The sequence below is a fragment of the Heterodontus francisci genome, chromosome 6, assembly GCF_036365525.1.
Source record: "Heterodontus francisci isolate sHetFra1 chromosome 6, sHetFra1.hap1, whole genome shotgun sequence".
Lineage (NCBI taxonomy): Eukaryota > Metazoa > Chordata > Chondrichthyes > Heterodontiformes > Heterodontidae > Heterodontus > Heterodontus francisci.
In genome coordinates, this window is record NC_090376.1 from 8,986,921 (window position 1) to 9,014,396 (window position 27,476).

The 27,476-nt window shown below is 44.7% G+C and overlaps 1 protein-coding gene across 1 annotated transcript in view; it reads right to left on the minus strand.

Annotated features, from left to right (window-relative positions):
• Window positions 1–22,098, minus strand: part of mogat2 (monoacylglycerol O-acyltransferase 2) — a 54,989-nt gene extending 32,891 nt beyond the window's left edge. The window contains exons 1-2 of the mRNA XM_068033080.1: window positions 21,923–22,098; window positions 15,950–16,128 (exon numbers count right to left, since the gene is read on the minus strand). Of these exons, the coding sequence (XP_067889181.1) occupies window positions 15,950–16,128; window positions 21,923–22,016 (273 nt within the window). The 5' untranslated portion in view covers window positions 22,017–22,098. The remainder of the gene's footprint in view (window positions 1–15,949; window positions 16,129–21,922) is intronic.
• Between the last annotated feature and the right edge of the window lie 5,378 nt (window positions 22,099–27,476).

The window sequence follows — 27,476 nt, forward strand, 5'->3', positions numbered from 1 at the left end:
CGGAGCACCCAGAGGAAACCCACACGGTCACAGGGAGAACTTGCAAACTCCGCACAGGCAGGGCTCATAACCGAACCCGGGTCGCTGGAGCTGTGATACTAGCCACTGCGCCACCCTTCAGACTTTCCTGATAGTTATAACCTCTCAGTTCTGGAACCATCCTTGTAAACCTTTTTTTGCACCTTTTCCAGTGCCTTGATTTCTTTTTGTAATATGGAGACAAAAACTGTGCAACCATGGTTCAGTAGGTAACGCTCCCACCTCTGAATCACAAGGCCATGGAGTCTAAATCCTACTCCAGAGACTTATGCACAAATTCCAGACTGACACTCCTGGAACAGACGAGGGCTCTTTCCTCTAGAAAACAGAAGGCTGAGGAGTGACCTGATGGAGCTCTTTAAAATTATGATGGGTTTTGATAGGGTAGATGTGGAGAAGATGTTTCCATTTGTGTGGGAAGACTAAAACTAGGGGCTACAAATATAAGATAGTCACCAATAAATCCAATAGGGAATTCAGGAGAAACTTCTTTATACAAGGAGTGGCAAGAATGTGGAATTTGCTACCATATGGAGTGGTTGTGGCAAATAGTATAGATACATTTAAGGAGAAGCTGGATTAACACATGAGGGAGAAAGGAATAGAGGGATATGCTGGTAGAGTTCGATGACGAGGGATGGGAGGAGGCTCATAAAGACCTGTTGGGCCAAATGGCCTGTTTCTGTGCTATAAATATTTTTGCAATTCCATGTCAATCTTTCTGCTTTACTTTTCCCAAGAGTGGGGATCAGTTAGCTAGAGTGTGTTGCAGAAATACGCAAACAGTGTGTGTTTGATCCCTGTAACTGGCTGTGGTAGTTTGTGGAGGCCTGCCTGCTTGCCTTGCCCCACACTTGAGGAGTGGTGATGTTCAAGCTATACATTACCAACTCTCTCTCTCTGATGGAGATAGAGCCTATGGTCCTTTGGGACTACAGCTAGAACAACAACTTTTCATATGAACAGTTCCATTGAATGATGCCACAGCTTCCCTTCCCCACTAGGGTCAGGAAGCCCCCAGCATTTCCATTAGTTCTCCATCATTATATTTCTGACTGGAGAATGGTAAACCACCATGCAATTTCAGAGACATTCTTCCCCAAGGTTAGCTTATAGAATCATAGAAAGTTTAAGGCACAAAAAGAGGCCACTTGGCCCATCGTGTCTCTGTGCTGGCTGAAAAACGATCCACCAATTCTAATCCCACCTTCCAGCATTTGGTCCGTCGCCCTGCAGATTATGGCACTTGAGGTGCATATCCAAATTCCTTTTGAATGAGTTGAGGGTCTCTGCCTCAACTATCCTTTCAAGCGGTGGGTTCCAGACCCCCACCACCCTCTGGGTGAAAAAGTTCATCATCACCTCCCCTCTAATCTTTCTCCCAATCACTGTAAATCTATGCCCCATTGTCACTGACCACTCTGCTAAGGTGAATAGACCTTTCACCTCCACTCTATCCAGGCCCCTCAAAATTTTGTACATTTCAATCAGATCTCCCCTCAGCCTTCTCTGTTCCAAGGTGAACAACCCCAGCCTATCCAATCTTTCCTCATAGCTACATTTTTCCAGTCCTGGCAACATTCTCGTAATTCTCCTCTGTATCCTCTCTAGTGCAATTACATCCTTTCTGTAATGAGGTGACCAGAACTGCACACTGTACTCAAGTTGTGGCCTAACCAATGAGTTATACAGCGCTCTTGTATTCTATACCTCGACTAATAAAGAAAAGGATTCCATTTGCCTTCTTCACCACCTTATCAACCTGTCCTGCTACCTTTAAGGATCAGTGGACATTCACTCCAAGTTCCCTCACTTCCTCTAGACCTCTCAGTAGTCTCCCATTAATCGTGCATTCCTTTGCCTTGTTTGACCTCCCCAAATGCGTCACCTCACACTTCTCCAGGTTGAATTCCATTTACCACTTTTCTGCCCATCTGACCAGACCATCAATATCTTCCTGCAGCCTACAGCTATCCTCCTCGCTATCTACCACACGGCCAATCTTTGTGTCGTCCGCAAACTTCTTGATCATGCCCCCTACAGTTACGTCCAAATCGTTAATATATACCACAAAAAGCAAGGGACCCAATACTGAGCCCTGCGGAACGCCACTGGAAACAGCTCTCCAGCCGCAAAAACAGCTGTCAATAATTAACCTTTGTTTCCTGCCACTGAACCAATTTTGCATCCACCTTGCTGCATTTCCCTAGATCCGATGGGATTTTATTTTTTAAACCAGTCTGCCATGTGGGACCTTGTCAAAAGCCTTGCTAAAATCCATGTAGACCACATCAACTGCACTACCCTCATCTATCTTCCTTGTTACTTCTTCAAAAAATTTGATCAAGCGGTCAAACAAGATTTTCCCTTAACAAATCCATGCTGACTATTCTTGATTAACATGTGCCTTTCTAAGTGACAGTTTATCCTGTCTCTCAGAATACATTCCAATAATTTGCTCACTACTGAGGTTAGACTTACTGGCCTGTAATTATTCAGTCTATCCCTCGCTCCCTTTTTAAACAGAGCTACAATGTTAGCAGCTCTTCAGTCCTCCAGCATCACACCTTTTTTAAAAATTCATTCATGGGATGCGGGGATCACTGGCCAGGCCAGCATTTATTGCCCATCCCTAATTGCCCTTGAGAAGGTGGTGGTGAGCTGCCTTCTTGAACCGCTGCAATCCATGTGGCATCGGTACACCCACAGTGCTGTTAGGAAGGGAGTTCCAGGATTTTGACCCAGCGACAGTGAAGGAATGGCGATATAGTTCCAAGTCAGGATGGTGCGTGATTTGGAGCGGAACTTGCAGATGGTGGTGTTCCCATGTATTTGCTGCCCTTGTCCTTCTACTTGGTAGAGGTCACGGGTTTGGAAGATGCTGTCGAAGGAGCCTTGGTGCATTGCATCTTGTAGATGGTACACACTGCTGCCACTGTGCGTCAGTGGTGGAGGGAGTGAATGTTTGTAGATGGGGTGCCAATCAAGCAGGCTGCTTTGTCATAGAGTCATACAGCACTGAAACAGGCCTGTTGGCCCACTGAGTCTGTGCTGACCATCAACCACCCATTTATACTAATCCTACATTGATCCCATATTCCCTACCACATCCCCACAATTCTCCTACCACCTACCTACACTAGGGGCAATTTACAATGGCCAATTTACCTATCAACCTGCAGGTTTTTGGCTGTGGGAGGAAACTGGAGCTCCTGGCAGAAACCCACACAGTCACAGGGAGAACTTACAAACTCCGCACAGGCAGTACCCAGAACCAAACCCAGGTTGCTGGAGTTGTGAGGCTGCGGTGCTAACCACTGCGCCACTGTGCCGCCCTGGATAGTGTTGAGCTTCTTGAATGTTGTTGGAGCTGCACCCATCCAGGCAAGTGGAGAGTATTCCATCACACTCCTGACTTGTGCCTTGTAGATGGTGGACTGTATCCAGTGAAGACTGGAAGATGATGGTCAGACCTTCTGCTATTTCCTCTCTTGCTTCTTTCAGCAGCCGAGGGTACATTTCATCCTGCCCTGGTGATTTATCAACTTTCAAGGATGGTAATCCCATTAATACTTCCTCTCTCCCTATGTTTATCACCATCCAATGCTTCACACTCCTCCTCCTTAACTACAATATCTGCATTGCCCCTGTCTTTTGTGAAGATAGACGCAAAGCATTCATTAAGAACCATACCAACATCTTCCGCTTCTACACATAGGTTACCTTTTTGGTCTTTTATGGGCCCTACTCTCTCCTTAGTCATCCTCTTGCTCTTAATGTATTGATAAAACATCTTTGGGTTCACCTTGAATTTGCTTGCCAATATTCTTTCATGCCCACTCTTTGCCTTCCTAATTTCCTTTTTGATTTCACCCCTCCACTTTCTATACTCCTCTCAGCTCTCTGTAGTATTGAGTTCTCGGTGAATTGGATCTCCTGCACCATCCCATATTGTGATGTTATTACATCATGATGCCACACCAAAGCTAGTTTTCCACTTCTCGTGGTTGAATGGCTTCCTTGTGTGCTGCAGATTCTACAAATCACTGAATAATGAACAAGAGCAGGAATTCAGGCCACAATGTCCATTCCCTGGTCACTAACTCCAAACCTCTCCCTGGGAACGCCTTGAGACTGAACGAGAACCTATGCAACCTTGACTCAGAGATGAGCTGCCACACCTGCTCTATCAGCAAGACTGCCTATTTCCACTTCCATAACATTGCCCAACTATCCCCTTACCTCAGCTCATTTACTGCTGAAATTCTCATCCATGTCTCAGTTACCTCGAGACTCGACTATCCCAATGCTTTCCTGGCTGTTCTCCTCTCTTCCACCCTAAATAAACATGAGTTCATCAAAACTCTGTTGCCCGTAGCCAACTCACACCAAGTCCCGTTCATCCATCACCCATTGTTCTCACTGACCTACATTGGCTCCCAGTCCAGGTATGCCTCAATGTTAAAATGTATCCTTGTATTCATTTCCCACCCTAGGCCTCACCCCTCCCTATCTCTGTAACCTCCTCAGCTCTACAGCCCTTGTGATGTTATGTAGGGAAACACAGCAGTCAACTCACACAGCAAGATCCCTCAAATAGCAATGGGATAATGACCAGTTAATCTGTTTGAGTGATAAATACTGTTCTTCTTTGAAATGGTGCCATGGGATCTTTTACATGCACCTAAAAGAGCAGATGGAGGCTCAGTTTAACATCTCATCCAAAAGATGGGACCTCTGGCATTGCACAGGGAGTGTTAGCCAGGATTACACACTTAAAGCCTCTGGAGTGGGACTTGAATCCACAACTGGTCTGACAGAGAGGTAAGAATGCTGCCTACTGAGACACAGCTGATGGGCATTTACCTTTAAAACCACAAGGAGACCCCTAGCTATTTCAATACCTTCTGGCCAAGACCATAAACAACAGATCAGAACTGATCCACAGCAGACCCAGTTTTAGATCCCCAAACATTGAAACTCTCTCCAGTGTGTTGCGATGGAGATATCAGTATTTGTTGGAATTTCTCCAGGGGCTTTTTCTGGTTGCCTGTATTGTGTAATTGCATGTACTTTTAGCGCTGACACACATCATGTTACAATTCTTAAATTTTAAGTGGCTACTCACAGATGGCCTGAATCTGTTTTTGTTTAGTTTATACATCACTAATTGCTTCAGTTTGTTTTCAGATCCTTGATCTGTGCTGACCTGCAGAGAAACCACTTAATGCTTCCCCCAACCAATTCAGATGTAAGCGTAATCAAGAGCCCGAATAAACAAAAGCCTAGAGATGCAAGGTCATTTCATGTATTCATGGACTACACCACAATGATAAAACGGAAGTTAGCATTACCCTTTTCTTTTAACCCCTTTCTCCCCCATCAATTTTCCTCCATTCACTCCAAAATATGCTGAGGTGAATCAGTTGTGCTCGGGGAACAGCACTCACACCTGCTGAGTCAGGTTGTGGGTTTGAGTCCTACTCCAGAGAATTGAGCAGAAAATCGAGGCTGACACAGCAAGGGGAGTGCTACGCTGTCTTTTTTTTGGATGAGACGTTAAACTGAGGCCCTGTCCGTCTTCACAGGTGGATGTAGAAAATCCTATGGCACTATTTCAAAGAAGAGCAGGGGAGTGCTCCCTGGTGTCCTGGCTCAATATTAATGCCTCAACCATCACTATGAAAAGAGGTGGTCTGGCCATTATCACATTGCTGTTTGTGGGATCTTGCGGTTCACAAATTTGCGGCTGCGTTTCCCACATTATCACTTCAAAAGTACTTCATTGGCTGTGAAGCACTTCGGGGCTTCCTGAGGTCACAAAAGACGATATATAAATGCAAGTCTGTGCGTGCTGGCACAGGCAGCCATGAAGCATAGTCACTTGGATGAGATATTGGGAAGCGACTATTGGCAGGCTACTTGAGCAATGGAGTTTCACCATTGAGTTCAATTCCGTTGCCACCCGACATCCAAGCTTTCCAGTTGGGATCCCAGGTGCTGAGGTCAAGTGCGGGTTCTCGAACATTGCTGTATGTAAAACCCATCGATGTGACACAAGCCAGATTTGGACCTGAGCCTTAGTGGCTCAGTACCCCAACATGAGGTGCATTGACCCGTTGCATCGTTGGGTAGATCACTACTTTCCTATCCGTACCACTTCATGGACTCCTAATGACAATCTTTCGGCTGAAATAAGGGAACTTCTGTAAATCCTGGGAATGTTGAACATAGTTTGCTTGAATTCTGACCAATATTTACCTCCTAACCAACATTACTAAAATAGATTATACAGCCATTATCTCAGTGCTGCTTTTGGGAGCTTGCTGTGTGAAAATTGACTGCCATATTCCCCCACGGTGTTTGACTATTGTTCTTTATACAGTGAGTTGTGATCTGGAATGCACTGCCTGAAAGGGTGGTGGAAGCAGATTCAATAGTAACTTTAACCAAAAAGGAGTTGGATAAATATTTGAAGGGGAAAATATCGTAGGGCTAAGATGTAAGAGCAGGGGAGTGAGACTAATTGGATAGCTCTTTCAAAGAGCTGGCACATGCACAATGGGCCGAATAGCCTCCTTCTATGCTGCATCATTCTATGATGTCTTTATTGTGTCATGCAGACCCCCACATGCCAAGAATGAGGCATATTAATTGTGCCATCAAAACATTGATTTTAAACTGTTGCTGGAGTGAAGAAATTACTTGTTTGAAGATCACCAGACACTGGGCTGGAAGAATATTTGCAAACTAAGAGATGCTGCACGTGGAAACAAAGGACTCCAATTAACCCAAATGGATTTTGATCATCAGACCTTGAAGGTGTAAGGAAGTGCATTCCAAGGCCTGCTAAAATGATATAATCCACAAAGCCAGGACTGGTTAAACCAGCTGGTCACATGGCTGGCCGCCATTTCTGCCACCTCCAGCATGATGCCACTACCAGTCGCATCTTCCCCTCCCTTCCCCTGTCAGCATTCCGAAGGAATCGTTCCCTCCGCGACACCCTGGTCCACTCCTCCATTACCCCCACCACCTCGTCCCCGTCCCATGGCACCTTCCCTTGCAATCACAGGAGGTGTAATACCTGCCCATTTACCTCCTCTCTCCTCACTATCCCAAGCCCCAAACACTCCTTTCAGGTGAAGCAGCGATTTACTTGTACTTCTTTCAATGTAGTATACTGTATTCGCTGCTCACAGTGTGGTCTCCTCTACATTGGGGAGACCAAGCGCAGACTGGGTGACCGTTTTGCGGAACATCTCCGCTCAGTCCGCAAGCAGGACCCTGAGCTTCTGGTTGCTTGCCATTTCAACACTCCCCCCTGCTCTCATGCTCACATCTCTGTCCTGGAATTGCTGCAGTGTTCCAGTGAACATCAACACAAGCTCGAGGAACAGCATCTCATCTACCGATTAGGCACACTACAGCCTGACGGACTGAACATTGAGTTCAATAATTTCAGAGCATGACAGCCCCCCATTTTACTTTCATTTTTAGTTATTTTTTCGTTTTTACATTTTTTACAATCTTTTTTTTTGCATTTATTTCAGTTCATCTTAGTTTGTTCAGTTTGCTTACCCACTGTTTTTTTCAGGTTTGTACTTTCTGCTGTTCAGTATTCAGTGTATTAACACCTAATCTGTCCTAATGCTTTGTCTTTCAACACACCATTAACATATTGTTTGCCTTTGCTCCATGACCTTTTGGTCAGCTATGTGGCCTGGTCCAATCTAGACCTCCTTTGTTATCTCTTGCCCCACCCCCACCTCACTTGCTTATAACCTGTGACTTTTCTAATATTTGTCAGTTCCGAAGAAGGGTCACTGAACCGAAACGTTAACTCTGCTTCCCTTTCCACAGATGCTGCCCGACCTGTTGAGTGGTTCCAGCATTTCTTGTTTTTATTTTGGTCACATGACTAACTGGCCGGTGCAGGTTTTTTGAACTAGCCACAGGACAGTTTGAATTCAGAAGGCAGTTGGCAATTGAAGCTGGAACAAGGAAGCCTCTCTCCTGGCTCTCTCTCACCTTCTCCCAAGCCGCCAGACCCACGGAAGATACGTAAACCTCAAGAGAGAAAAGACTCCGACATCAAAACAAGTTGAAGCGTGCACTGGGCCCCAACGAATTGCAGGACATACCGGCAACCAAAGACTTCACATTGAACTCAAAGGACAGTAAATAACTAACAGATATTGCCTCAAACTTTTCCCCTTTATTCTTTTCTACATTTTCTGTCTCTATCTGCATGCTTGTTTATCTTGAATGCATGCTAGTGTGGTCACGTCACATATTCATAGACGTTAACCAGATTAGAGTTTAAGATTAATAAACTTCCACCTTTCTTGTTTAAATCTAAGGAAACCTGCCTGATTTCTTTACCTTACAATTGGAGCAGTGAACAAGGATTCACTGAGGGGGAACTAAAATCACGGTGTTTCTAAAATTTAAACCATGTTATGGTTAAACCAGGCAAAGGCTGAGACGGAACCCCTAGACCCCTTCTCGCCTGGTCGTCACAATTGGCTGAGAAGCGTTTTTGGATATCCTGAGGTCAGCAAACAACACCGGAAATCTTTCTATCTTATTTGAGTCGGTGTATTCAATTGCCAATAACACTCCCAGTAGAAGAAAGAAATTGCATTTATATAGCGCCTAACAGAAATGTGTGATCAAAGATATACCAAAGGATATATTCCAAGTGATTTGAGACATTCATTATTTGTTAAGATGCCGAAGAAACACGAGAGCAATCAGTTTAGCTTAATGAGTTATCCCATTAAAGTGATCTTGAAAATCATAATGGAGAGAAATAATAACACATTTCAAGCAGAAATTTGTGTAACACAGTCTGGATTTAGACCTGGAGTAGGAACAAGAGAAAGAATATTTATAGAGTGATAGAGAGATACAGCACTGAAACCGGCCCTTCAGCCCAATGAGTCCATGCCAACCATCAACCACCCAATAATATTAATCGTACATTAATCCCATTTCCCTCTCACATTCCCACCTTCCATCAATTCTCATACCACCTACCTACACTAGGGGCAATTTACAATGACCAATTTACCTATCAACCTGCAAGTCTTTGGCATGTGGGAGGAAACTGGAGCACCCGGCGAAAACCCACGCAGACACAGGGAGAACTTGCAAACTCTGCACAGGCAGTACCCAGAGCTGAACCTGGGTTGTTAGAACTGTGAGGCTGTGGTGCTAACCACTGCACCGCCCAAGAACCTAAGAACGAGCTTGGATAAATATCTAGCAGTAAACAAGAACATTTACAGATGCTTTATAGATTATGAAAAAGTGATCGATCATATTTATCACCAAAAGCTAATAATCAGGTCAGCCATGAATTTATTGATTGGCGGAGCAGGCTCGAAGGGCCGAGTGGCCTGCTCCTGCTCCTAATTCGCATGTTCGTATGCACATATGACGTGTTGCTGAAATGTGAATTGACAGTAAAGGTGTGAGATTTATCCAGAGCATGTATTGGGACCAAATAGTGAGCATCAGGCTAGAAGATGGACAATCAGATGTCTCAAGTGAAGAGAGGACTACGACAAGTCTGTGCGCTGTCGCCAAAATTATTCAATCTGTACACAGAACAAATATTCAGAGAATTAGATGTACTTCCAGGTGTAAATATTGGACATAAGAACATAACAAACCTGCAGCATGCTGAATACACAGTGCTATTTGCAGAATCAGCAATAGTAGCCTAGGCTAAAGGCCTGCTTAGGTTGGGAAAAAGAACCCGACCGGAACCCGACCGATCCACAGCGGACCCGAGCATGACCCAGCCTGAGTCCCTCCAATTTCGCCCTGAGCCCGACCCGACCATCCCTTTACTTACCTTCCAATTGGGAAGCTCCACGAAGCTGCAGCACATGTGTGATGATGTCACAGTGACATCACTTGCATCACTGCACAGACTCAGCTTCGTCCTGGACTCCCAGCTCAGGTACATTTTTTATTTTTTAATACTTACCGGCAGAGCACAGAATCACAGAACAATACAGTGCAGAAGAGGCCCTTCGGCCCATCGAGTCTGCACCGATGCATTAAAGACACCTGACCTGTCTACCTAATCCCATTTGCCAGCACTTGGCCCATAGCCTTGAATGTTATGACGTGCCAAGTGCTCATCCAGGTACTTTTTAAAGGATGTGAGGGAACCTGCCTCTATCACCCTCCCAGGCAGGGCATTCCAGACCGTCACCACCCTCTGGGTAAAAAAGTTCTTCCTCAAATCCGCCTTAAACCTCCCGCCCCTCACCTTAACCTTGTGACCCTTCGTAACTGACCCTTCAACTAAGGGGAACAGCTGCTCCCTATCCACCCTGTCCATGCCCCTCATAATCTTGTACACCTCGATCAGGTCACCCCTCAGTCTTCTCTGCTCCAGCGAAAACAACCCAAGCATATCCAACCTCTCTTCATAGCTTAAATGTTCCATCCCAGGCGACATCCTGGTGAATCGCCTCTGCACCCCTCCAATGCAATCACATCCTTCCTATAATGTGGCGACCAGAATTGCACACAGTACTCCAGCTTTGGCCTTACCAAAGTTCTGTACAACTCCAACATGACCTCCCTGCTTTTGTAATCTATGCCTTGATTGATAAAGGCAAGTGTCCCATATGCCTTTTTCACCACCCTATTAACCTGCCCTTCTGCCTTCAGAGATCTATGGACAAACACGCCAAGGTCACTTTGTTCCTCGGAACTTCCCAGTGTTAGGCCATTCATTGAATACTTCCGTGTCACATTACTCCTTCCAAAGTGTATCACCTCACACTTTCAGGGTTAAATTCCATCTGCCACTTTTCTGCCCATTTGACCATTCCGTCTATACCTTCCTGTAACCCAAGACACTCCACCTCACTGTTAACCACTCGGCCAATCTTTGTGTCATCCACGAACTTACTGATCCTACCCCCCCACATAGTCATCTATGTCGTTTATATAAATGACAAACAATAGGGGACCCAGCACAGATCCCTGTGGTACGCCACTGGACACTGGCTTCCAGTCACTAAAACAGCCATCTGTCATCACTCTCTGTCTCCTACAGCTAAGCCAATTTCGAATCCACCTTATCAAGTTACCCTGTATCCCATGTGCATTTGCTTTCTTGATAAGTCTCCCATGTGGGACCTTGTCAAAGGCTTTGCTGAAATCCATGTAAACTACATCAACTGCACTACCCTCATCTACACACCTGGTCACATGCTCAAAAAATTCAATCCAAATTGTTTGGCATGACCTCCCTCGGACAAAGCCATGCTGACTATTCCTAATCAAATTTTGCTTCTCCAAGTGAAGATAGATTCTCTCCTTCAGAATTTTCTCCAATAGTTTCCCTACCACTGACGTGAGACTCACGGGTCTGTAGTTCCCTGGCTTATCTCTATAATCTTTCTCAAATAGTGGGACCACATTAGCTGTTCTCCAGTCCTCTGGCACCTCCCCCGTGGCCGGAGAGGAATTAAAAATTTGGGTCAGAGCACTCACCGTGTGTGTCCAGTCCGACCCAAGCACGACCCGGACTTGGCCCGACCCAACCTGAGCCCGAAAGCCGGACCTGGAAGAGGGGCCCGATCCGACACATGTCGTCAGGTCCTGTCAGGTTCAGGTTGGGTAGCAGGCCTTTAGCCTAGGCATGGTTTTAGGGAGGTGCACACTTGCCTAACATCTGCTCCCCTCTCTCGACCTCATAGGCTGGTGTCTAGAGAAAGACAAAATCCTATACAACTGGGGCCTATTCGGTTGCAGGAGTTGCTGGAAGGTGCTAACCTGAGGGAAACACCAACCGCCTAATGGGAATCCACTCCAGATTTTGTCGGGTTTAGTCCCTTAGCCATTAGCTCTTGATGTTGTTGTTAATGATCATTTTGAATGGCGGAATGAGCTTGATGAGCCATATGGTCTACTCCTGCTCTATTTTTGTTTTAGAGATACAGCATTGAAACAGGCCCTTCGGCCCACCGAGTCTGTGCCGACCATCAACCACCCATTTATACTAATCCTACACTAATCCCATATTCCTACCACATCCCCACCTGTCCCTATATTTCCCTACCACCTACCTACACTAGGGGCAATTTATAATGGCCAATTGACCTATCAACCAGCAAGTCTTTTTGGCATGTGGGAGGAAACCGCAGCACCCGGAGGAAACCCACGCAGACACAGGGAGAACTTGCAAACTCCACACAGGCAGTACCCAGAACTGAACCCGGGTCGCTGGAGCTGTGAGGCTGCGGTGCTAACCACTGCGCCACTGTGCCGCCCTTTCTTGTGTTTCTGTGTGTTCTTGTGGAAGGAGTCATCGACAGTGCTATCAAGTGGCACTTGCTCAGCAGTAACCTGCTCCATTTGTGTTATGCCAGGGCCACTCAGCTCCTGACCTCATTACAGCCTTGGTCCAAACATGGACAAAAGAGCTGAACTCCAGTGGTTTTAGTCATACCTAGCACAAAGGAAGATGGTTGTGGTTGTTGCCGGTCAATCAGTCCCAGTACATCACTGCAGGAGTTCCTCAGGGTAGTGTCCTAGGACCAACCATCTTCAGCTGCTTCATCAATGACCCTTCTTCCATCATAAGATCAGAAGTGGGAACATTCACTGATGATTGCACAATGTTCAGCACCATTCGCAACTCCTCAGATGCAGCAAGACCTGGACAACATCCAGGCTTGGACTGATAAGTGGCAAGTAACATTCCCGGTACACAAGTGCCAGGCAATGACCATCTCAAACAAGAGAGAATCTAACCATCTCCCCTTGATGTTCAATGGCATTACCATCACTGTATCCCCCACTATCAATATCCTGGGGGTTACCATTGACCAGAAACAGAACTGGACCAGCCATATAAACGCTGCAGCTACAAGAGCAAGTTAGAGGCTGGGAATTCTGTGGCGAGTAACTCATCTCCTGTCTCCCTAGTGCCTGTCCACCATCTACAAGGCACAAGTCAGAAGTGTGGTGGAATACTCTCCACTTGCCTGGATGGATGCAGCTCCAACAAAACGCAAGAAGCTCGACACCATCCAGGAGAAAGCAACCCGCTTGATTGGCACCCTATCCACCACCTTCAACATTCACTCTCTTTACCACTGAAGCACAGTGGCAGCAGTGTGTACCATCTATAAGATGCACTGCAGCAACTCACCATGGCTCCTTCGACAGCACCTTCCAAACCCGTGACCTCCACCACCTAGAAGGACAAGGAGAGCAGATGCATGGGAACATCATCACCTGCAAGTTCCCCTCCAGGCCACACACCATCCTTAGTTGGAACAATATCGCCGTTCCTTCACAGTCGCTGGGTCAGAATCCTGGAACTCCCTTCCTAATAGCACTGTTGGTGTACCCTGCATCGTATGGACTGCAGCAGTTCAAGAAGGCAGCTCACCACCACTTTCTCAAGGACAATTAGGGATGGGAAATAAATGCTGGACTAGGCAGCGATGTCCACATTCCATGAACGAATAAAAAAACGATAAGTTTGTCTATTTAGGACAAATGATAACAGAAGATGGTAGATAAGATGTCAAAGTCAGAAGAAGGCTAGAGATAGCCAGAAGTAATTTTGTGAAGATGAAGATGTGTTAACAACAAGAAAGCTCAAGATTTTAACAAGAAAAAAACTCATGAGATGCTACATTCTATCCACTTTCTTGTAAGCCTCAGAAACCTGGACAATAAGTAAAGATCGGCAGAAGAAAATAGAGGCCTGTGAAATGTGGATGCTAAGACGTATGCTTAAAATTCCTTGTACGGACCATAAGACAAAAGAAGAGGTCCTTGAAATTGCAAGAGCAAAAAGAACTCTAAAAAGTTACATCCAGAAAAGAAAATGTCAGTATTTCAGCCACTTGATCACAGCTGAAAAGCTACAGAGATCGCTTCTAGAGGGCAAAGTGGAGGGCAGCAGAAAGAGGGGTCGACTTAGGCATAGTTAGATGACAGACGTCACAGAGCAGATGCAGACTAGCTACAGTGGATGTGTGAGGATGGCACAAGATAGACAAGCGTGACATACCATGACCGCAGCTCCCCTGGTAGGAGTAGCTACAAGCAGCGGCAACACGTTTCACAACTTCAGAACATCTCAAAGTGCTTTACAGCCAATTAAGTACTGTCACTGATGTAACATAGGAAAGGTGGCAGCCAATTTGCACGCAGCAAGCTACCACAAACAGCAATTTGATAATGACCAGATAATCTGTTTTTAGTGATGTTGATTGAGGCATAAATATTGGCCCAGACACCGGGGAGAACTCCCCTGCTCTTCTTTAAAACAATGTCGTGGGATCTTTTACAGCCACCTGAGAGGGAAGACGAGGCCTCAATTTAACGTTTCATTTGAAAGACGGCACCTCTGGCAGTGCAGCATCCCCCAGTACTGGCACTGGGTGCATCAGGTCCTGGATTTTGTGCTCATACAGAGTGGGGCTTCATACTCACAACCCTTTGATTCAAAGTTGAGAGTAGCACCACCAAGCCACAGCTGACACCAAATCAGGAAGTGGGGGGTGCGGGGGGCGCAACCAGCAGATCTTCCAGACGAACGTCTCCCTGACTAATTCTGCCCGTCTCTAATGCTTCAATTCAGGGAGTACCAGGGAGGAACATCCCTGATTCTCTTATCATCAGAAATGCCACAGAGTCCAGTTGTATTGAGCAGGTGTTGCCACCAGAGGCCAGGCTATAGCCATTTAAAGCTGACAGTTACCCGTGCTTTGAAAGTTGCTCTAAAGTTGTTGATCTTTACTTGCGGTTTCTTTGATTGTTTTTTAAAAAATAGTTTTTTTTTCAGTTGCTTTTTTATTGAGATTTTTGTGCTGATCAGGGTCAAGCTGTACACAGGGTTAAAGGTCCCTCAACCTGTGGGTTTTGTGGGGTGGTTCTTATGTTGCAGACTAGTACTACAGAGGGCTGGACTTTTAATGAATACAACTGTGGCTCAAATCCCCCCATTGCAGTTTAAGAATTTGAATTCAGTTTTTAAAATTCTGCTAATGTAAAGGCTAGTGTCAGCACAGGGTGGGAAGTGGTGCTTCACAGGGTTTGATGCTGGGACCACTGTGTCCATTATTTATGCAAACGATTTGAGTTTGCAGAGAACACCAAATTGCTTCGACAACTCTTGAAAACCAATGTCCCCACCCCACCCCGGATCCTTCTACCCTTTCCCTTTCCTCTGACACCATCCCTGCTTGTAATCGCACCCTTGCGATCCAGAGCTGTCCAATTTTCCCACTCCCCCTGCTTCATCCCCCATAGCCCTGCAAATGTTTTTCTTTTCAAGTATTTATCCAATTGCCTTTTGAAAGTTACTATTGAATCTGCTTCCACTGCCCTTTCAGACAGCGCGTTCCAGATCACAACAACTCACTGCGTAAAAGTCATTTTTCCTCATCTCCTCTCTGGTTCTTTGGCCAATTATTTTAAATCTGTGTCCTCTGGTTACTGACCATCCTGCCAGCAGAAACAGTTTCTCCTTATTTACTCTATTGAAAGCTTTTGTAATTTTGAATACCTCTATTAAATCTCCCCTTTCTTGGCTCTAAGGAGAACATCCCCAACTTTTCCAGTCTCAACTCTGGTACCATTCTAATAAATCTCCTCTGCACCCTCTCCAAGGCCTTGACATCTTTCTTCAAGTGTGGTGCCCAGAATTGGACACAATACTCCAGCTGAGTCCTAGCAAGTGATTTATAAAGTTTTAACGTAACCTCGTGCTGGGAGAAAACAAACTCAATAAATAAAAGGTGTCTCACAGCCACGAGAAATAGAACAAAAACACAACTGCAAGTCCGAACAGTTGAGATTCAATGCTCTCTCTGTTTTCCCCTGAGATACCAGTAAGAGGTCACTTGATACTCACATGAATGGGAAAGTAGTCCCGAAAGTGGTTCCATAATCTTAAACTGCGGAGGAAGCGAGAACGGCGGCCTCCTCTGTAGGGCTTGTGGCGGTCCCAGTACCACCATGTTACGTACAGCACGGGCACGAACCAGAAGCGAGTGAAGAGGAGGATGATGGAGAGCACGACACAGCACTGAGCTGTGGAGTAAGGAAAGAAACATGACAGTAACATCTACAAAATAGGCGCTGAAATTAACCCCCCGTACCGGCAAATCTTTGTGGCACAGCTCATGTTCGGGTGGCAAACTGTTGATATATAAGATGGCAACAGTATTGGGAGAGAACCTTCAGAAACTCACTCCACAGTACTGCTTGCAGGAAGGCATGTGTGCATCTGTGAGTGTGTGTATACATACGTGTGTGAGCATTTGTATGCATGTGAGCATGTGTGTGTTCATGTGAGTGTGTGAGCGTGTGTGCTCTCGTATGAGTGTACGTGTGAGCGTGTGTTTTTACATGACTGTGTGTATGCATGTGAGCACGTGTGTGTTACTGATGCTATGTACTATATTAAAAGTAACAAGCTGTACTATTCAGCAGCTTAATTTGACCTCACAATCTCTCAAAACATCAAACTCCCAAAGAATTATTCTGAAAGTGCACTCACTGCCGTTATTTACTGAACTAATTTGCACACAGCAAGATCCCACAAATGGCCAGTTAATCCGCTTTTAATATTGTTGGTTGAGAGAGGAATGTTAGTCAGGACTTGAGGAGGATTCTTCTTCCAATGGTGCTATGGGATCTTTAACATTTACCTTAACAGGAAGAAGGGATCTTGCTTTAGCATCTCATCCAAAAGTTAACACCTCCAACTATGCAGCACTCCCCCAACACAGCACGGAAGCGTCCACCTGGATGATGTGCACAAGACCCAGAATGGGGCTTGAATCCCTAACCTACTAAAAGAGGCAAGACAAGTACGAACAAGTCAACTATTCAGTACAGTGCTGAATGGTTCCAGGGTTTTAACCTGAAGATATATGAGACTCATCTTCCAAAATCATCACCAAAGTATCAGAACTCTACGTTGAGAGAAAATCTGTGTGTATTTAAATCAACAATATCCTTCATCTCTGGAATACAAACATATGAATTAGGAACAATAGGCTACTCGGCCCCTCAAGCCTCCTGTGCCATTCAATAAGATTGTGCCTGATCTGATTGGATCCCTCAACTCCACATTCCTGCTTACCCCCAATAACTTTCCACCCCCTTGCTTATCAAGAATCTATCTACATCTGCTTTAAAAATATTCAAAGACTCTGCTTCCACCTCCTTTTGAGGAAGAGAATTCCAAAGATTCATGACCATCAGAGAAAAAAACTTCTGCTCATTTCTGTCTTAAATGGGTGACCCCTTATTTTTAAATAGTCATAGAGTCAGACAGTACTGAAACAGGCCCTTTGGCCCACTGAGTCTGTGCCAACCATCAACCACCCATTTATACTAATCCTACATTAATCCCATACTCCCTACCACATCCCCACAATTCTCCTACCACCTACCTACACTAGGGGCAATTTACAATCGCCTATTTACTGATCAACCTGCAAGTCTTTGGCTGTGGGAGGAAACCGGAGCACCCGGCAGAAATCCATGAGGCCACAGGGAGAACTTGCAAACTCCGCACAGGCAGTACCCAGAACTGAACTTGGGTTGCTGGAGCTGTGAAGCTGCAATGCTAACCACTGTGCCACTGTGCTGCCCCCTAGTGACTTCTAGTTCTAGATTCTTCCACAAGAGGAAACATCCTTTCCACTTCCACCCTGTCAAGACCCCTCAGAATCTTATATGTTTCATGTCTTACCAACTTAACAGAATTCTTTGAGGAAGTGACAAAGTTGATTGATGAGGGAAGGGCTGTAGATGTCATGTACATGGACTTCAGTAAGGAGTTTGATAAGGTTCCCCATGGTAGGCTGATGGAGAAAGTGAAGGCGCATGGGGTCCAGGGTGCACTAGCTAGATGGATAAAGAATTGGCTGGGCAACAGGAGACAGAGAGTAGCAGTGAAAGGGAGTTTCTCAAAATGGAGACGTGTGACCAGTGGTGTTCCACAGGGATCCGTGCTGGGACCACTGTTGTTTGTGATATACATAAATGATTTGGAGGAAAGTATATGTGGCCTGATTAGCAAGTTTGCAGATGACACTAAGATTGGTGGAGTAGCAGATAGTGAAGGGGATTGTCAGAGAATACAGCAGAATATAGATAGATTGGAGAGTTGGGCAGAGAAATGGCAGATGGAGTTCAATCAGGACAAATGCGAGGTGATGCATTTTGGAAGATCCAATTCAAGAGTGAACTATACAGTAAATGGAAAAGTCCTGGGGAAAATTGATGTACAGAGAGATTTGGGTGTTCAGGTCCATTGTTCCCTGAAGGTGGCAACGCAGGTCAATAGAGTGGTCAAGAAGGCATACGGCATGCTTTCCTTCATCGGACGGGGTATTGAGTACAAGAGTTGGCAGGTCATGTTACAGTTGTATAGGACTTTGGTTCGGCCACATTTGGAATACTGCGTGCAGTTCTGGTCGCCACATTACCAAAAGGATGTGGATGCTTTGGAGAGGGTGCAGAGGAGGTTCACCAGGATGTTGCCTGGTATGGAGGGTGCTAGCTATGAAGAGAGGTTGAGTAGATTAGGATTATTTTCATTAGAAAGACGGAGGTTGAGGGGGGACCTGATTGAGGTGTACAAAATCATGAGAGGTATAGACAGGGTGGATAGCAAGAGGCTTTTTCCCAGAGTGGGGGTTTCAATTACTAGGGGTCACGAGTTCAAAGTGAGAGGGGAAAAGTTTAGGGGGGATATGCGTGGAAAGTTCTTTACGCAGAGGGTGGTGGGTGCCTGGAACGCGTTGCCAGCAGAGGTGGTAGACGCGGGGACGATAGCGTCTTTTAAGATGTATCTAGACAGATACATGAATGGGCAGGAAGTAAAGAGATACAGACCCTTAGAAAATACCCATTCCAGGTATTAGTCTAGTAAATCTTCTCTGAACTGCCTCCAATGCATTTACATCCTTCCTTAAATAAGGAGACCAATACTGTACACAGTACTCCAGATGTAGTCTCACCAATGCCCTGTATAACTGAAGCACAACCTCCCTACTTTTGTTTTCAATTCTCCTCTCAATAAACGATAACATTCTATTAGCTTTCCTAATAACGTGCTGTGCCTGCATACTAACCTTTTGTGATTCATACACTAGAACACCCAGATCCCTCTGCATCTCAGAGCGCCGCAATCTCTCACCATTTAGATAATATGCTTCTTTTTTATTCTTCCTGCCAAAGTGGACAATTTCTCACTTTCCCATATTATACTCCATTTGCCAGGTCTTTGCCCACTCACTTAACCTATCTATATCCTTTTGCAGCCTTCTTATGTTCTCTTCACAACTTATTTTACTGCCTATTTTTGTGTCACCAGCAAATTTAGCAACCATACCTTTGGTTCCTTCATCTAAGTCATTTATATAAATTGTAAAAAGTTGAGGCCCCAGCAAAGATCCCTGTGGCACACCACTCGTTACATCTTGCCAACCAGAAAATGACCCATTTATGCCTACTCTCTGTTTCCTGTTAGCTAGCCAATCTCCTATCCATGCCAATATGTTAACCCCTACACCATAAGCTTTTATTTTCCGCAATAACCTGTGATGTGGCACCTTATCAACTGCCTTCTGGAAATCTAAGTACAGTACATCCACTAGTTCCCTTTATCCACAGCACATGTTACTTCTTCAAAGAACTCCAATAAAGAAGTTAATAAATTGGTTAAACATGGATTCAAAGTTATCCATTGCCTGAGGCTGAACAAGACAGTTTGCAACTTGGTGCATTTAATTTTGAGCGGAGCTTCTGACCAAATATCTGCTCCATCACCCATCCACAACCCTGTCTCAGCTGAACCCCCCATGCATGCTTTTGTTACCTTTAGACTTGACTATTCCAATGCACTCCTAGACAGCCTCTCATTGTCCACTCTTCATAAACTTCAACTCAATTAAAACTCTGCTGCCTGCCTCCTAACTCACACTATGTCCTGTTGACCTGTGATCGCTGACCTAAATTGGCTCCTGGTCCAGCAACACTTCGATTTTAAAACTCACATCCTTGTTTTCAAATCCTTCCATGACCTCACTCGCTCCCTATCTCTGTAACCTCCTCCAGCCCCACAACCCTCTGAGATTTCTGCACCTCTCCAATTCTGCCCTCTTGAGCATCCCTCAGTTTCCTTCCCTCCATCACTGGTGGCTGTGCCTTCAGTTGTCTAGGTCTTAAACTCAGGAATTACCTCCCTAAACCTCTCTGCCTCTCTTCCCTCCTTTAAGATGATACTTAAAGCCTACCTGTTTGACCAAGCTTTTGATCATTTGTCCTAATATCTGCTTATGTGACTCAGTGTCAAATTTAGTTTGATAACACTCCTATAAAGTGCCTTGGGACTGGAGAATTGCAGGTGTTACACCAATGGTCAAAAAAGGGTGTAAGGACAAGCCCAGCAACTACAGACCAGTCAGTTTAACCTTGGTGGTGGGAAAGCTTTTAGAAACGATAATTTGGGACAAAATGTGGATTAATTGAGGAAAGCCAGCATGGATTTCTGAAGGGCGAATTGTGTTTAACTAACTTGTATGATTTTTTTGACAAGGTAACAGAAAGGGTTGATGAGGGTAATGCAGTTGATGTGGTGTACATGGACTTCCAAAAGGCATATATAAAAGCAAAATGCTGCAGATGCTGGAAATCTGAAATAAAAACAGAAAACGCTGGAAATACTCAGCAGGTCTGGCAGCATCTGTGGAGAGAGAAGCAGAGTTAACGTTTCAGGTCGATAACCTTTCATCAGAACCCTTTCACAGACCTGTAACGTTAACTCTGTTTCTCTCTCCACAGATGCTGCCAGACCTGCTGAGTATTTCCAGCACTTTCTATTTTATTTCAGATTTCCTAATGGCGTTTGATAAAGTGCCACAGTACAGGCTTGTCAGGAAAGTTAAAGTCCATGGAATAAATGGGACAGTAGCAGCAAGGATATGAAACTGGCTGAGTGACAGCAAACAGAGAGTAGTGATAAACGGTTGTTTTACAGACTGGAGGAAGGTTTATAGTGGGGTTCTCCAGGGGTCTCCTTCTGTGCTGTAACCATTCTATCATTCTATGATAATTGCAAGTTGTTGTTGGGTTGAAGGATCAAACTGTAGCAAGGGTTATGGAGCAAAGATGGGTAAATGGACTTAAGGCACAGATCTGCCATGATCTAATATAATATTGGGGCAGGCTCGAGGCCAGAATGCCTCCTCTGACTCCTGTTCATGAAACCCAGTGACTAGCGTCGCATGCTCCTAATAAGTCTGGCCGTTATCATTGCTGTTTGTGGGCACTTGCTGTGTATAAATTGGTTGCCATGTTTCCTTGCATTAGAGGCATGATGATACTTCAACAAAGCACTTCATTGGCTTTAAAGTGCTTTGGGTCGCACTGACGCTTTGAAAGGCACTATAGGAATGCACGTCTTTCTCAAATTGTAGATTATTAGCAAATAGCCATACTTCCATATAATATTGGCAAAACCAGGGACTGATCCTTTTAGCATGATTTCCGCCAGCTGTTAATTGTATGGAGGTGACTAAAGTACATTATTGCTGAGGTGTGGCCTTTCAGAAAGCCTGGGTTTTGTTTGGCTTATTTACAAACCTTACGAATGTCGCAGTCTAAAGGCTGTAGACACACTTCCACTTCTGTGTGGATCTGGAGCGGGTTTTACTTTTTGAGTTTGTCGACACATGAGCAGCAGTTGTAATTCAGGAAATCACCAAAGAAAGTTTCAGCTTCCAGATGAGAGGCTACAAACACCGAGTGCACAGTTAACCCCAGGCTGAATGCAAGATGAGAGATGCAGAAGTCAAGACTCACTTACCAAGAGCAAGGAAGGAGAAGACCCACAGTAAAACAGCTGCTGTCTGCACACGGCGACGGAATGGGATCCTTAAAGGGGCAAAATCAATGTGCATCCTGACGCCCCCAAGAAGTTTATTTCAACGCACGGGATCCAGGAGAGAAATCAGTGAGATTGAGTCAGACCCGAGTGCAAAGTCTTCCCGCACACAGTGCACTTTAAACAAGGCTTGTTATGTGTTGCAAAAGAGCCATAACAGATAATGTGTTTTTAATTGTTATGTAGAGACAGAGGAGCCAAAGGTTAATCGAGTTTGTCTTGCCCTCATCGACAGAGATCAAGTGTCACTTGGAAAGGTTTATGGTCATTTTGGCAGTTGGTGTTTTGTGCGTTAAGCTGTTACTTTCTGGTTGCTGTTTCAACAGTTGTAAGTAATGGTTGGGACTGTTTGCAAGGCAGAGATGCAGACCTGTAAGATTGATACAATCTACTTCAGGTAAAGAGCAGTCTTATGGGAGTGATATTGGACTATCGTGATAATATAGAGCAGGAGTTCTCACCTTTTTTGCTTCTGAGGTCCCCCCCCCCCCCCCTTCCCCCCCACAAATGTTATAAAAATTCCACAGACTCACTGTAACACAATACCAGTATTTTTTAATCTATAAAAATTAGTTATACAATTAAATATATAAATTGATTCTTTTTGTTTTATTCCTTCTTTCTTTTGGGCCTCCTTGTCTCGAGAGACAATGGATACGCGCCTGGAGGTGGTCAGTGCTTTGTGAAGCAGCGCCTGGAGTGGCTATAAAGGCCAATTCTGGAGTGACAGGCTCTTCCACAGGTGCTGCAGAGAAATTTGTTTGTTGGGGCTGTTGCACAGTTGGCTCTCCCCTTGCGCCTCTGTCTTTTTTCCTGCCAACTACTAAGTCTCTTCGACTCGCCACAATTTAGCCCTGTCTTTATGGCTGCCTGCCAGCTCTGGCGAATGCTGGCAACTGACTCCCACGACTTGTGATCAATGTCACACGATTTCATGTCGCGTTTGCAGACGTCTTTATAACGGAGACCTTTATTTACTTAATGTGAATCTTGGTGCTGGGCACCAGACCAAGGCTTGGGCAAGGGGAATGGACAGTAGGTGACGGGTGCAGTGATGTGTTGCAGCCTTGTTGCTCCTGTTGCTGAATTGAGTGGTCGTGATGATCAAACCTGGATTTAAAACTCATTAGCGAGAGAGGAGTGTAGGCAGATTGCACAAGGCCTCCATTCTACACTAGCGCTGGTTATTTTTGGCTGGCCCCTTGAAACCTTCTCGCAGACCCCTGCGGACCACTAGTTGAGATACCCCTGATATATGACATTTCTAACAAAGGTTAGAAAGGTAAGAAAGTTTAAAGTAAACATGTTGGATTATCACACAGCACAATCCATTTAAAGTGATTTCGCATGTCAAAGGCTGGGGAAGCGGGGAAAGAGAAAGGGATGGAAGGTGGAAAGGTTGAGAGGAATTTGATAGAGGTGTTCAAAATCATGAAGGGTTTAGACAGAGTAGATAGAAACTGCTCCCATGTTGGAAGGGTCAAGAACCAGAGGACACCGAGTTAAGGTGATTGGCAAAAGAAGCAATGGCAACATGAGGAAGAATTTTTTTACGCAGTGAGTGGTTAGGATCTGGAATGCACTGCCTGGGAATGTGGTGGAGGTAGATTCAATCATGGGTTTCCAAAAGGAATTGGTTAAGCACCTGAAAGAAAAATAGTTGCAGGGCTATGGGGAAAGAATGGGAGAGTGGGACTGAGTTGCTCTTGCAGAAAGTCAGTATGGACACGTGCTGTAACCATTCTATGATTCTTTGATTCTAACGAGGGAAATGGGGAGAAAGCGGGAAGGAGAAGGAGAACGTGTGGGGGATATTGGTTTACAGTTTTTCCTCCTCGGGTACTGTCCTCACCATCTCCAAATCTTCTGTCATCAACACCCTGATCTTGACCCCTCTGTCCTTGCAAAGTAACACCCTATCTCCAACCTCCCTTTCCTCTCCAAAGTCCTTGAACGTGTTGTTGCTTCCCAAATCTGTACCCACCTTTTCCACAACTCCAGTTTGAATCCCTTCAATCAAGTATCTGCTCTTTACTTAGCATTGAAACAGCCCCTATCAAAGTCACAAATGGCATCCCAAGTGACTGTAATCACAGTAAACTATCCTTCTTGACCTGATTGACCAGAACATCCTCCTCTAATGCCTCTCCTCTGTTGTCCAGCTGAGTAGGACTGCCCTCGCCTGGTTCCATTCTTCATTCCTAGACGGATAACCACCGGCATAATCACCGGCTCCGACACTGCTACCTCTGACGTCTTCCAACAATCGATCCTTGTTCCCTTTCTGTTTCTCATCAACATTATATCCCTCAGTGACATCATCCAAAAACACAACGCCAGGTTCCACACAACACCCAGCTCTACCTCACCCATCACTGCTCTCGATCGCGCCACTGTTTCTGATTTGTCACGCTGCTGGTCTGACATCCAGTACTGAATCAGCAGAAATTTCCTCCAATTAAATATTGGGAAGACCAAAGCCAATATCTTGAATTCTCACCACAAACGTTATTCCACAGCCACTAACTGTCTGGTCACCTGGATGATGGAACAGGCTCAAGGGACTAAATGGCCGACTCATGTTCCTGTGTTCTTGTGTTCAATGCTTTGACTCCCTAAAGCTTCCCACCTCTCTCGCCTCCCTTTGAGTCACTCCTTAAAGCCTACTTCTTTAGCCAAGCTTTTGATCTCCTTATGTGACTCAGTGTCGAATAATTGCTCCTGTGAAGCAGCTTGGGATGTTTTACTACCTTAAAGGCGCTATACAAATGCAAATTATTGTCATTTGAAGGGAGGGAGTCGTGGCAGATGGGACCATGGTTTACCGTTTAACTTGAAAGCTGGCACCTCCAACAAGGTAACACTCCCTCAGTACTGAACTGAAGTATCAGCCTGGATTTTGGGTTGCCGTCAATTTAGATTAGCAAAGAGACATTCATTCAGTCACCCAGGAATGCAGTTGGTCCCTGACCCATGAGATGAAATGGCAGTGATTGCATACACACTCATTCCACTGAAATGTTTTTTAATAATGGTCTGTATGTAGTGGGAATTCCATATTAGGTTAGATTAGATTAGATTAGATTAGATTAGAGATACAGCACTGAAACAGGCCCTTCGGCCCACCGAGTCTGTGACGAACATCAACCACCCATTTATACTAATCCTACACTAATCCCATATTCCTACCAAACATCCCCACCTGTTCCTATATTTCCCTACCACCTACCTATACTAGTGACAATTTATAATGGCCAATTTACCCATCAACCTGCAAGTCTTTTGGCTTGTGGGAGGAAACCGGAGCACCCGGAGAAAACCCACGCAGACACAGGGAGAACTTGCAAACTCCACACAGGCAGTACCAGGAATCGAACCCGGGTCCCTGGAGCTGTGAGGCTGCGGTGCTAACCACTGTGCCACTGTGCCGCCCTATTGATGGTTTGTGAATACAAAGACCAATTTCCTGCAAAAAAATCAGAGGTCAAAATTGATGTTGTGTAAGACCAGATTTAAGTTAGATGTCATGAGATGGTTCTTTTCCTGGAGAATCGTGAACCTCTGGAACAGTCTGCCAGCTCTTGCGGTGCACGGCAATTCACTGAATTCCTTCAAGTGAGAGCGGGACCTGTTCTCCTGGGGTGGAGATAACCTCTTACAAAAGGGTAGGTACTGTATTCGAAGCAAAACAGATGAACTGAGAGCGCAAATAGAAATAAATAAGTATGATCTGATAGCCATTACAGAGACATGGCTGCAGGACAACTTAGATTGGGAATATTCAAGGATACATGGCATTTAGGAAGGACAGGAATCTAGGAAAAGGTGGAGGGGTAGCTCTGTTAATTAATGATGGTATTAGTGCAATAGAGAAAGTTGACCTACGTTCAGGAGACCAGGATGTAGAAGCAGTTTGGGTAGAGATGAGAAATCATAAAGGCAAGAAGTCACTTGTGGGAGCGGTGTACAGGCCACCTAACATTAACCACACTGTAGGATGGGGTATAAAGAAAGAAAAGTACAGTGACAATTATGGGGGATTTTAACCTACATATAAACTGGAAAAATCAGATGGGCAGAGGTAGCCTAGATGAGGAGTACATAGAATGTTTTTGGGATAATTTCTTGGAACAATATATTCTGGAGCCAACCAGAGAGCAGGCTATACTAGATCTGGTATTGTGCAACAAGATAGGATTAATTAATGACCTCTTGTTAAGGTGCCCCTAGGTAGCAGTGATCATAATATGATGGAATTTTATATTCAGTTTGAGGGACAGAAGAGTGGGTCCAAGACTAGTATTTTAAACTGAAATAAGGGCAATTATGAGGGCATGAAAGTAGAGCTAGTTAAAGTGAACTGGCAAATCAGGTTAAGGGATAGGACAATAGGGATGCAGTGGCAGACAGTTAAGGGGATATTTCAGAATACACAGAATAGATACATTTCAACAGGAAAGAAAAATTCCAAGAGTGGGACCCATCATCTGTATGAACTGAAACAGTTAAAGGTAGTATCAAACTTAAAGAAAAAGCCTATAATTGCGCAAAGATGGAAGGCAGGTCAGTAGGTTGGACAGAATATAAAAAATAGCAAAGAAGGACTAAAAGATTGATAAGGGAGGTAAAATTAGAGTACGAGAGAAAGCTAGCTAGAAATATAAAGACAGATAGTAAGAGTGTCTATAGATATTTAAAAAAGAAAAGTTAACAAAGTGAGCATTGGTCCTATCGAAAGTGAATCTGGGGAATTAATAATGGATAATAAGGAGATGGCAGGTGAATTGAACAAATATTTTGCATCAGTCTTCACTATTGAGGATACAAATAACATCCCAGTATTAGCTGTAAGTCAGGAAATGGAAGGGAGGGATGAACGCAAGAAAATTATAATCACCAGGGAAGTGGTACTGAACAAATTGTTGGAGCTGTGGGCTGACAAGTCCTTGGGTCCTGATGGACTTCATCCTAGGGTCTTAAAAGAAGTGGCTAGTGAGATAGTTGATGTGTTATTTTAATTTTCCAAAATTCCCTAGATTTGGGGAAGGTTCCGTTAGATTGGAAAATAGCGAATGTAACTCCTTTCTACAAAAAGGGAGGCAAACAGAAAGCAAGAAACTACAGGCCAGTTAGCTTAACATCCATCTTAGGGAAAATGTACTAAAGACGTTATTGCAGAGCATTTAGAAAAATTCAAGGTAATGAGGCAGAGTCAACATGGTTTTGTGAAAGGGAAATCATGTTTAACCAATTTATTGTAGTTATTTGAGGGAGTTACATGTGCTGTGGATAAAAGGGGAACTGGTGGATGTACTGTACTTAGATTTCCAGAAGGCATTTGATAAGGTGCCACATCAAAGGTTAATGCAGAAAATAAAAGCTCATGGTGTACGAGGTAACATATTGGCATGGATAGAAAATTGGTTAATTAACTGGAAACACAGAGTAGGCATAAATGGGTCATTTTCTGGTTGGC